Here is a 13,233-nt window from a genome sequence, read left to right as displayed (position 1 = left end):
TTTCTATAATGTAGCAGCATGAACAAGGCAGTTTAGGATAGATCACAAGCTTAAAGGCAAACTACAGATCTTAGTTTTCCAAATCAGTGGCAGGGAAATGCACTTCTGTGAACAGGAGTGTTGCATAAGCTCTCTGTGCATTAAAAGCCTGTTAGATGGGTTTAAATTATTGAAGCTGGGTATTAGTCTTCCTCTGTCTAGTGTAGGGATGCATTTTCTCCACAGGGAATGTAACTGAAATTTAGCGCTCGGTTTAACAATCCCGAAAATTTAAGGTGGCTGAAGAAGTTTACATATTGACTTAGGGTCTTAGGCTGAAGAGCTGACGTAGTGGATTAAACAGAAGCCTTATGATTTTTTCCTTTTAAAAAAATTATCTTCTTTTATTTTAAAAAATATTTACAGGCAGTAAGTCTATTGCTGCCCGTATAGAAGTAAAATTACTAAAATGCATTTTCAGTGTATATGTATACTTCTATGTATATTATACAATCACAATCTGATTGGATTGACTGTATAAACAACTGAGAACAGATATAGATTGTATGATTCTCCCTGCATTTTTAATGTAAATATTACATGGATACTAAATCAATGCAAAATATTAGCAGCTAAATTCTTACCAGAAGACTCCATTAACATAGGCTAAAGAACTCCATTATTATAGCAGAATATTCTGTAGTTGTAGAGTCTAATTAAAAATAACTATTAGCCATTTTGTGGTTGCTATGTCTAGAATGTATTTAAACTCCTTTGAATTCCTTTGAATAAAATAGGTGAGACAAAAGTTTTTCAGAAAAGGATCATCAGAAGAAAATTCAATCAGTGTTTGTTTTTCCTTTCCCCAACATTATTATTAGAAGTTATTAAATGCTTTCAAAATTCAATTTCACCCAAAATTAATGTGGCATTTTTTCTAGGTTACATTTTATAGAGTTAATTTTCACATACAAAATATCAATATCTGCAAATACCAACTTATACATGCTATGGCCCATGCACTACTCAACATTTATGTGCAGATTTCTTGCTGAAGTTTTTTGTAGCTGCATGCATAGATTGACTTAAGTATAATTTTAAAACTTGTCTTCTTAGAGGTTATGTACCAAATTTCAGCCCTGTGCAACTGAGAAAAAGGTCCTCCTTTTTTTTCTTCAGATGTTATTTTATGTAAAATTGTCAGTCAACAAGCTGCTTGGAAGTAAAATGTAAATGAAGAAGCAAAAGAGGAGGATTTTAGCATGCCTTAGGGGCTTCTGTAGCAGAAATAAATTGTGTATACCTTGAATTGTTTGTTGGTGAGTGAACATCCTACAACTGCACATGGCAGCAAGACGGGGAAACCTTTACACAGCTGTGAAGAGAGTATGTGCAGTCCTCAAATGGCACAAAAAGAAGGGAAGGTCCAGCAATCCCTGTTCACAGAGTTCTGCAGTAATGTAGAAAGTAGACCATACTGGGAGTGCATATGCTAGTATGAAAGGAGGAAATATCATTACCCTTTAAGATGGAGGGTGAAGATGGAAGATCAAGTACTGTTGAGAATGTACTGTTAAAAGTAACGTTCAAAATAACTGATGCACTTTGAGAAAGCATGGTGGGAATAACTGTCAATGGTTCAGCTGACTTTTTAAAGTGTCCTGTAGACTACGATAAATTCTGTTTCTTCCTCCCTCTTGTCGTGGATATTCTCTTCCTTGCTGCAGAACCTCTCTTTGAAAAACTGTCAAGATGGATGCAGAATGTGAGTGCCATTCTCCAATTTATCATGCTGTATCTTTGAATGGTGGAGTGAATGCAGGATTGTGATTTCCTCACACTTGACATAATTAAAATAAGAATTTACTGTGAGGAATATTTTTTTCCGGTCTGTGCCATCTACCGTTGGCATTATTGTCTGCAGTGCGCTCCTTCATCACATGGTATGGCTATGATTTGTGTTGCTGTACAACTCTTGCGTTTTGCTCAGGACTACACCTTGCGTTGGAATGTCCTTGTCAGACTTACTTGTTTCTAATTGCTATTTTAACCTTTAGCTGGTGCAGAATTTTTCTCTGTAGTGACTAGCTTATCCTCACCACTCCTTGGATGCTGTCATAAAAAGGACTTCATCCCAAGTACTCTAAGGTCATGAATAAGTGCTGTTTAGGATTATGCTTTCAGATAAATAATTTTTTTTCCTTTAAAAAATAGAATTATATATACATTCACTCTAAAAAATGGATGCGTACATCATTGCCAAGTGAGATAAATATTCTTTGTTATGGAATTTATCAGAAAGCCATTTTAGGATGTACTCATTTGTTAATGTTGATAAATGTAGATTGATAAAATCCTAATTGTACACCATTCCTCTCCAATTCATCCTGATAAATTAACTAAAGAGAATTCTCTTAGTTGTATTGCTTCATTGTAGAAGAGTGTAGGAGACCCTGGTACTGCACTTCTGGAAACTTGGCCCCTTATTTCTCCTACTTTCAAGTAGTGCCATTTCAGAATGAAATTATTGCCAGGAGAATTGAATATTTTGGAGATAACATATATTAGCAAAAGTGGTTACATGAGGCAGTACTACATTTTTATGTCTTTCATTCTAGCAGCTAGTTTCCTCAGTCAGTAAAGACTCTGGATTTTATTTTTGTTGAGATGCTTAATTTTTGTTCTTATGGTGATTTACTAGTTCAAGAATATTGAAATGGAGTTACTAAAGCTCTGAAGAAAATCTTGATATATCAAGATACGGACCTATATTTTGGATCTCTGTCTCCCAGGTTGGGATATCCGATTGTCTGGTTCTGTCATATGAGACATGCATTGTTTCTTGTTTGGTTATTTTTCTAATTTCATCTGCAACTTCCCTAGAGCTTTGCTCAACTGCAGATAGTTACAACCTATATTCACTTGTATATGGTTTTGTTTTCATCTAATGATCAAGGGTTGGATTTCCTATAGTATTTGTTAAAAGAAATAATTTGTTAGTCATTAAGGCTCTGTCAATGTTTTAAGACTAAAATTCACAACTACCAATAGCCTTCCAAAAGATCTATTTTCTCTATCTTTGGGCAGCTGCATCTTCTGACGGTCTCTAGTGAGTTGCTTTCAGAATCTTAGAGTAAGGACTGCTAGTTGCCTCACAAACTAATAGCTTCAGTTGTTACATTTCTCAAACTTCTACATGTTGACCTATAACTTTTAATTCAAATTAGTTTTGGTTTCTTACTTTACTGTTTTCTTTCTGCATCAGCTTGAATATCATCAGTAATATGCAATCCATAAAAAATCAGCTGCTGTGGAATAAAGCCTCGCTGGTCTGATTAATACCTATAAGTTCTGAATACCAATGAAAATGAAACGTATGTCATGTTTTTGAACAGTAAACCCTTACCAAATTAAATGAACAGTGCCAATAGAGTTTCACATTGTAACATAGAAGTACTTTACTAGAGTAGATCTAATGATATGATAAATGCTCATAACAACAATAGACTATAGTAGAACTTTGTGGAAGGTGAGACAACAAAAAAAGGGAACATTGAAATGCTATAACATTGTGTGGGATTTTGTGTTACACAGTATGCGCAATACCAACTGAGGAAAAGAAAGTATATAAAAGTATAAGTTTGTACAGTTTTATTGGGAATAAAATCTCTGGATCTTGGTTTAGAACAGGCATTCTGAAAATGGTGTTATTTGCAGCTATGTTACTTGGATAGCAGTATTTCACAGTAGCTGTACCATTTCTGTTACTACATACCTGTATTTATGTATAGTTTCAAGGACTTCTTAGTTTACAGCTTGCCAAGTCTTGTACTGTATACTGAACTTCCCTCTTTCATATGTGCACATATACACATACACACATGCACAGTAGTCTTTCAAGAGCTGTTGACAGAGATTAAAAAGTAGATGCTGTAGTTTTCTTGTCACTATGATTTCCATTAAGTTTTGAATAAAAATAGTATAGACCATTTACTAATCTCCTATGAATTATTGCCATAATAACTAAAACTCAATGTAAGTTGACAAAATACATTCTATTGTATGATTTCTTCTTAAATACTGCAATTGATTAATAGTCAGTTACCTACAAGTTTCATAGTGATTTCTGGAAACTAGTAAGGACAGTTATACTTTGTTAGAACTTAATCCCTCTAGCAACCTTTCAGGTGTAGCACTTCTGATTTTAAAATGTTCTTCATTTTGTACCAATATTTTTATGCTAAAATAAGCAAAACTGCTTCCTGGCCCTTTCCCTACACTTTTACAAGCATAATTACATCTGTTTCACAAATATGTTAGCTACTAAAGAGCACAGTGAAGGAGTGACAAAAAGAAGACTTATGCTGATATGTACATTTTAAAAAGTTTTAAAAGATGTGATAAAGGATGTTCATGTTTTCTGCAAGATGCAGTATTTTTCTTCACTTCTAACCCTGTAATAGTGCTTTTAATTTTCTCTAAATGCTACTGTGTCAGTTTAGTAAACAGGATGTAGAATAAATCTGTTTCCTTACTTGTAGGGAGAAGAGAGTTGTAAATTTCAGCCTACCTAGTACAAGAACAAAGCTCCTCCATGTAAAGTTTGTGTTTTGCCTAATCTGATTGTCTACCTAAACCTGTTTCTTCTGACTTATGGCCTGTTTCTCTTTTTGTATTTCTGTTAACAGAAAGCTGACCTTGCAGTTGCACCATTGGCAATTACCTATGTTCGAGAGAAGGTCATCGACTTTTCCAAGCCCTTTATGACTCTTGGAATAAGTATTTTGTACCGCAAGCCCAATGGTACAAACCCGGGCGTCTTCTCCTTCCTGAATCCTCTCTCCCCTGATATCTGGATGTATATTCTGCTGGCTTACTTGGGTGTCAGTTGTGTGCTCTTTGTCATAGCCAGGTAACATGTCAACTTTTGTGATTTTTTTGGCAATTGTTACCATCTTTTTCTTACTAATAATTGTCAAAAGTCACAAAAATTTTCTTACTTTCATACTCTTATATTTTAACTTCATGATGTACAGAAGAATAATTAATGATGAGGGTTCTCACTATTAATTTTCTCCACTGCCATACTAAGTCTCCAGTTTGTTATGTCACTAAGTCTTGAGTATGCTAGCTAGCTTTCTCCTTTTATTTACAAATTTAGAGACACTAGAAAGTTCATGAAATGTCTTTTCCCTATTATTCTGTGTTTAGAAAGACAGGGGTTGACATTTTGTTAGCCTGATTTCATCTGATGCTGTGGTGCTTAATCTCAAATTGAGTACTTAGCTGCCCATGTTAATCCTAGATGTACAAATTGGGCCTCTACCTGTTACAAAACAAGTTACTTTGTGTAGATTAGTATCTTAGAAGTAGGGTAACAATATTTAGTTTTTAATTGTGTGCTAGCTAAAATCCCTGAGGTACCTCACATAATTTAAAGTCCCAGACAGGAGTGTATTTGGAAGCATGTTTAGTTGAGCTTTTGGAGTTAAGTTATAAATTAATTTGATATATAGGGCTCAGTTTTAATCTGTTTTCTTCAACATAGACAAGCAGTAAAACATCTTTTGTCAAAAATTCCGATTATATTTACCCTTTCCTTGTTAAGTAATTAGGACTGACTCCAGATGCTCACAGAAATAGTCTTACATGTTGTAACTTTGACTTTTGCTGTGACAGCTAAAAAAAAATCAGAGCAGTAAATCGGTGGTTCCCAGGGGTGTAAATGTAATCTCTTTTGCAGATTCCTCCTAGTAGTCACTTTCAAATATTTTTTTTTTAATCAAATACATATAAACTATATCAGCTTTTATCTCTTCACTAAGATTTTTTTTTTTTATGTTTGACTTAATAATGCAATCTCACTTCAGACCCAAGATTTTTATGATTTCATTCTGTAGTACACAGTAGAATCTTCATATTTTTCTTTTCCTGTCGTGCTGTAGTTGATATCAGGGTTCTTCATCTTTCTTTGATACTATCTGCTTCATTTTGGAGAAGTTGTATCATTCCTCTACTAAGGGGAGAGGCAATATTTTTAGAAACCGGTTTAAAAGTAATTTAGCAAGATCACCTGTACATAAAGTACATGAGGTATTGAAGTAATATAGATAACACTGAAACATATTCTGTAATGAATAACTTCGCTTCTGTACCTTCTTTAAAAGTCTACTTTAAAGAGCCAGACTTATGTTGAAAGTTTCATGAAAGAACAGTAAATTTTAGTGGACTATGTAACCAGAGAGTAAACTCATTTCTGAGGTGTTCCTGTGATACAGTTACTTCTGAAAGAACAGTTGAGCATAAATCACAAATGTTATCTTGTAAAACACCTCATGTAAAATATTTATGTATATGTCCAAAAGTTTTAACTCTATTGTTATCACTGAAGGACATTTTCAGCATGATGCACAGTGCTTTTGACAGGCAGCTCCCAGTAATGTTAGTAGGAGTTGTATGGCTAAGTTCCTACTTATGCTTTGAAAATGTGTCCTGTCATATTTTGTAGGAAAGATACATTTTCTTAAAGCCTTTTTTTTGTTAAGCTATTCAGCCACTTGGTCTCCCTAGCAGAACTGGAAAGAATGTTTATTTTTAAACAGAAGTGCCACATAGTAGACCAGTATTGCTGAACTTTTTTCACTTGCTGTTTTTGTGACCAGCACCATAAATTCCTTATGTACTTGGAAGCATTATCTTCATTGTAAAGCAATATGAAATACGTTTTATACTGAGCAGAGGAGTTTCATTTTTTTATAGAGTTTTATAAAATACCTTTTTTACACCTAAGTTTATATCAGCCTTCAGATCTAGAGATTTTCAATACCTCTTAGCTTATACAATCAAATATCAGTAACACATTTAGAAATAAAACACGTAGGATTATGTAAGACAATCTACAGATTTTATTCCTAATGCAGAATGACTTGATAGTATGTGATAGCATTTTCTAACACTATAGTTCATATAGGGAAACAGGCCTAAGTTAAAAATGTAATCTGCTAATGCTAAAGAGAGAAAAGAACATTATTCAAAAGTAGAACAGCCTTTTGCAAATATAATTCACAAAATGTACCTGTCATGTAAAGGGAGATACTGCTAACAGAAGTGTGGTAGTGAAGAGGACTTTGCAGCATAGTGCTGGCTATGTATTTTCAGTACAGTTTATAAGTTAGGTATCGCACAGCTGATGATGTATTTTTCAGTCCTGGTGTCGTGAAACTGTTGGACTGTATGCCACTAAATTAACAGGTTCCACCTGGAATGTCTTATTAAGAAGATTTCTATTTCATAACAATCCTTCCATAATGAATGTTTAACCAGCAGTGTTTCGTAATAATTACTATGTGTTTCATAATAAGGTGTATCTATGTTTGGAGCAGTACTTAGTATGTCTTTTATGATATGATGTTTTGTAATTACAGCTCATCAGAGTATTCAGTGTAGAATATTTATTTTTAGATTTAAACCTTCCATTTTTGTGTCAAGTGTTTCATGATTTTATTGTTTTACCATGTCTTCCAAACAGTGTGGGAATGCAAGAGCTTGGTACGTTGAAAATGGAAAGTACAGTTCTGTTGTGGTACTTGGATTTCACCCGTTAATTAGTGGTATGGTTGCATTTAGGGAAAGGTGAAGAAATTAGTAAAAGGTTCAAGAATCTTTGAGAGAGAATTGCTGAAAAGACTTTCATAGAGTAACATATTAGGCATAAATGGGGAAAAAAATGTAATATAAATCTTTATTAATCTTTTCATTTATATGATAGAGTGTTCGATTTTCCTTCCAATTTGAGAACCAGATATAAAAAGCTGAAATCTTTGCATACTCAACAAAACAAAAAGCTAGGAGAGAGATTTATTTGTTAGCTGGAAGGCTTATCTATGTCATTTTCCTCTTGTGGTCCCTCCCAAAATGATGAGTCATCTATTTATGTGGGCACTACAGATTTTGCATTGTGGATAGGATGAACATACCTGTGTTTTACATGGTGTTTTCTTTAATTTTTATTCTTTGTGGGGAATTATAGTAGGCTGTGATTTCTCCATATATATGAAAACCTCTTAATTTGGTTTGCTGTGACTGCTGAATGTAAGTAGTTATGGTTGCCAGTCTCTGAAAGTTCCTTTCTTTGCCGTACAGGCTGATGACTGATAGATGAACCCAGTCTGCTTGACACTAAGCCTATTACTTTTCTGTGAACTGAGAAAGTCATATAGCATTTTTTTCTCTTGTGGCAACAGTAATAGATCTGTTTCTGATGCTAGCTAGCAGTGTCTTTGTGTCACTGTTAGCAGTGTTTTGTGTCATCTAATGTCTTGTTACATTCCAATTCCAGTATCTGCCCGTTATGCCTCTACGTTTACTTGTTTCTTTGATTTAGAATCCCAGTTAAATTCACAGTTTACGTATGATTAAAAGGAAAACTAAGACTGGAGTAAGGTGTGCCAACTCCTTTTTGGAGTTCTGTCAAGTACACAACATTTTCTGATCTGTATGACGAAAAATCTCAGTTAGTGGAATTTCTTTTCATTTCTGTCTGTTGATGCAAACCATTGTTTCTTTTCTAAGAAACATGCTCATTTCTTACAGTGTTGTATGCCAGCTTCATAGACACATATTGTCCCTTCTTTTCCAGTAGTCTGTGTATATGAAACAGCTGTTTCCTATTTTTGGTCTCTGCAAAATCTGATGTGTTCATAACTGGAGGATACTTTCCATTCTTCATAGGCAACATGAAAAAAATCAGTTTCATACTTTTAAAAATGCTAAATATGTTTGATTTACATAAGTCTTCTGATTCATTACTTTCAAAATTAATCTTCAGCTGGCTTTCCTCATGACTGTATTATATTTTTTAGAGTCTCTTATGTGTAATTTTAAACATCCATGTCTTCATGAATCTTTTCTGAAAACACAGATTGGAGACTAAACTCCTTAAATATTTTTATCCAATTATTTTCCACCCAATTTACTGGATTTCAAGTGATTCCCTGCACATTGAAGCATTTATCTGTGTTTGCTGTGAACATGTCTGTCTGTCATAAAGCAGTTTACTCTTAAGTGACCTATCTTCATAGCTGGAAGAGATAACACCTGCCTTAGCATGATGCTTCACCTTTATGGATCAGCTGTGAAGCAAATAAACTACCCTGGATAAAATGGTCCACTAATGAGCTCTTATGTTTCTTATATTGAGCTGTCTGGAGTATCAGTGAATATTGTGTAAATATACATTAAACTGTGCTCACTGCCCTAATTGCTAATACTGAATCATGGGTTATCATTTCAAAGGGCTTGATTCACCTTTACTTGTACCACATTCTGTATGTTAGGATTTCCTGCTTTTTCATCCCTTCAGCAGAATTATGCTGTCCTACTTCTCGTAAGTCAAGCCCTTGTGCTGGTTTCAGCTGTCAAAGCATTTAGTATCAACTGTTTTTCCATTTCCTTGTAAGCAGTGATAAAAGCACAATGAACATTGCCTCATCACCAAATTATATTTTTCTCTTACCAGCTCAAATAAAGCATAATAAAAGAAGACGAGAGTTTTAAAAATGTCTCCACACATTTATCTTAATCTTTTCTCTGTGAAGAAGCTTAGGAATAGCCTGCTGCTTCAGACTTGAACAGACACCTGAGCATTATCTCTCTCTGGAGCGCATGCATATCCTTTTACATTTCATCAGTCTTCATTTTTATTTCATATTTCTTGATCAGCTGATTTCTGTCCTTGAACTTGTCTGATTGATTTTCAAGCTACTCCTTGAAATCTTTCTCGATGGAAAGGAATTAATGGCAGAATGAGAGGGAACTACTCTTCCAGTTACTATGGAGCTCTGGTTACTAAATTACTGTGTTGATATTTATTCAAGTAGGAAGTTAGCGTATTTGCCCTTTATTCTTAACAAGCATTCTTCCTATGAGAATTTTATCTCCTGAGGCCTCTCTAGAGAACTACAGCATATTATGAGGTGTTTTTAGGAATGGATTCATCATCCAATAGGGCAATCCACACGGCAACCCTGAAATCTGGTTCTCTTACTGTCTCACAGTTTTAACATAGTTTTGCCTCAGCTGTAATGCAAAAATTTAGTTTTGCCTCAGTTGTAATGCAAGTGGGGATATTGTCACTTGACTATAAAATACTGTGTAAATAGACAAGGATAAAAGCACGCCAAAAATGAAACACTTTCCAAAACTGTTCCATAACAATTATTTCAAAGTCAGAGATTTTTATTTCTGTTAAACCAAGTTGCAGCTTATGACCCTTAGTTGATTGCTTCCAAAAGATTCAGTATAGTCTGCTTCTTTTCGTATAATTTTTCTGGTTGAAAAGCAAATCCTTGTTAACGCTAGAGATCATCTTTATTGTGAGCAGAGAGCAACTGTGCCAGCCTCTGGAACACTGGGGTTTTTTGTCAAGTGAACCAGGCAGATTGCATGACAAGAATTTTTCTCTCTCTTCAATGGCTTTTCTAGCTTTTGATTCACTGATATGTTTGTGTAGCTATACCAAGAAATCCTAGTATTATGTGACAATGTTCTAAAAAGCTTACTTTCTGAACTATATTTCTTGTACTTCTCATCAGACCTGGAAAACTTTAATTTTAGATTTCCTTCATTTAAATAGAATTTCAATAACTGAGGTTAATATAAAGAAGATACCTCAATTATATCTTAATATTTTGCACTCATGAGCAAATTATAAAGCACATGTTTTTCACTTAGTCTATCCTGCTATATGTTATAGCAATGAAATTGTACAGTCATCTTGCCTGAACAGCAGTCACTGGAAAAGTTGTAAGGAAGACTTGCACATGGTATTCCAAATATGCACAGATGTTTTTGAATATCACTTTTCACAAAATGTGGATGACAGCTTTAAATTGATTAAACAGAATGGGTGTTTACTGTGCTGTATGCCATTAATATTACCATAAATCTGTGTAATCTGTAATAGTATTTACGTTTAATTTTCTGTGGTGAGCACACAGATCTTATGTTCCATCTTTTTTCTATATCAGAAATGCAAAACATTCTGGAATTATAATGCTTTCTTATGGTCATCATCTAAGTTGTGTAATTATTTTGAGAAGTTATGATACAGCTTGCAATCAGTGCTATAAAGACTAAATGTTGTGGATGAGGATATATGGCTAAAAGACAGACGTGTAACAATGAGTTAAGCAGCAATTTCTGACTTTGCATCTTGACACTCAGAAGGCACTTTGATCTCTCTGACCTCCTCCACAAGAGATTTATCTGGGTTCAGTGTCAGTTTATAGAATCTCTAATATATAAATAAACAACTCAGTATGGTCTCCTCATCCTAACCCCTCAGGATTCTCTTGAATCACTTCCAAATGCTCTCAATCTCCTTCAGCTGTTCAAGGAGAGGCAAGAGTATCAAGAGGTTTCCAAGTCTACATACTAGCACAGCATCTGCATAATAGCCCCTATTAGAATACTGTTAGAGATTACAGTAAGACAAAAAATCTCATCTTTTACTCTTTTTAACATAAATAACCTCCTTAGATTTCAAGGGGAAAAACAGTACTGTAAAGCCTTGCTATATTGGTGGTAGATCAGTCTGACATCCCAGATACTACTTACCATGCATCAAACATAAGAAGAAACTACAGCCAGCAAAACAACTGAAATATTTTAACTGAGAATGGCTGAAGAACTCATAACTCACCTGCCATAGGAGTCCAACAGAAGATATACTACTCCTCATTGACTAAATCTCCATATGCACTTTGAAGAAGAAAAATATGCTCACTTCAACACACCTGGTCAATTGTGGATTCTTCTGTCAAGAAATTGATTTTTTTTTTTTTTTTTTTTTTTTTTTTTGGTGTGGAGTTCTAGCCAAACTTTGTTTTCTGCAGAGTTAAGATGTGTGTGTGGCCTTCTTAGGAAACAAAGCAGTAGATCTGGTGATTTCTGCCATAAGGAAAACACCTTGTAATATGCATCTGTTTGTAGCACTTGCTCCATCAGTATGTTTTATGTTAATTCTTGTTACATTGGAGATTAACCTAATCAGAAAGTGGCTTTTGTCTTTTTATTTTTTTTTATGAAGACTACAGTAGTATCCTTATGCTGTGTAAAATTGAAGATGGCCTAAAAATCCTTTCTGTTAATTTTTTTCTCATTATTCTGAAAGCTATCACAAGGTTCTTCAATTCATCACTAATTACCCAAGAACCTAGGTATTTTGATGTCTGAACTGAATCATAGGTCTGTTCATCCTTAAGGAACTTGGTGTCTCTTACTACCAGCAATTGAATCTCTTCATTCTCATTTACGTAAGCACCTGCATGCAAAGACAGGAATTAAATTTTAGATAGCTATAGATAGATCATTATCTCCAACTAGGTGGACAGCTCATTCTGTCTGTACTCATTCTGACTTTACTTTTTAACCCTTGTTTACATATAGGTGTTACATATTTATAAACATATATTTCTTCTCCATTTTGATGCAACATTGTAACATAACTTTTTACAGAATCTGAGGGGTATTTATGGAAAGCTGTATCAAAACTCACGTTGAGCTATTTTTCATACCATGATTTCACTTGTTTTCAGTTTCTCATTTACATGTTACACTGAGTATTTCACTGCCCAAATATGTCAGGATCTTATATATCCTTTTGAATCTTCACAGTACCTTGTATCTTAGGATTCAAAGGCTGTTTGTTAAAGCTCTTAGGATTCAGCTGGATAACCCATCTTAACTAGTAAAATCTCCGAAGTTTTCACTGGTGAATGGCTTCTGAAATAATGAGTTTAATCTCTGGCCTTCTTCCGCTTTCAGTTTTGACTGACTAGAATTGTTCTGTTTGATTCATTCTGTTTCATACCGTTCATTGCTAGACATCTGCCTGAATGCCATTCAGTGTTTATCTAAATGATTATTTCTAACTGCCTGCAACAGTTTAATAATTACATTTGCATTCTCTTCATCTCTAAAACAAGCTGCGAGATGCTGGAAGGTATTATGCCACTTGTATTACCATTTCTTTTCATATACGTGTAATCCTAGCTCATATATTCATAGTTGAGTTTACATGCCCAGTTTTCTGTGGTTATTTTGCACACTATTGACCAATTTTAAAATCTTATACATACTATGGAATTTGCTTTTGAAAGTATCTCAGCAGTCAGAATGGTGACATTCCTCATAAGAAATTTGTATTTATCTTTATATAATTGGGATTAACTACAAGCAAAGTAGATCTCATCT

General features: G+C 34.3%; 1 protein-coding gene across 7 annotated transcripts in view; it reads left to right on the top strand.

Annotated features, from left to right (window-relative positions):
• The window catches only part of GRIK2 (glutamate ionotropic receptor kainate type subunit 2), a 480,740-nt gene that overhangs the window by 325,707 nt on the left and 141,800 nt on the right, over positions 1–13,233 (top strand). For all 7 annotated transcript variants that reach the window (XM_030042616.2, XM_030042625.2, XM_030042664.2 and 4 more), the window contains one exon: positions 4,668–4,891. In XM_030042616.2, coding sequence (XP_029898476.1) covers positions 4,668–4,891 — 224 coding nt within the window. The remainder of the gene's footprint in view (positions 1–4,667; positions 4,892–13,233) is intronic.

Source organism: Aquila chrysaetos, chromosome 2, assembly GCF_900496995.4.
Source record: "Aquila chrysaetos chrysaetos chromosome 2, bAquChr1.4, whole genome shotgun sequence".
Lineage (NCBI taxonomy): Eukaryota > Metazoa > Chordata > Aves > Accipitriformes > Accipitridae > Aquila > Aquila chrysaetos.
The sequence above is the reverse complement of the archived record's forward strand: the minus strand, read 5'-3'. Positions and strand labels throughout refer to the sequence as shown.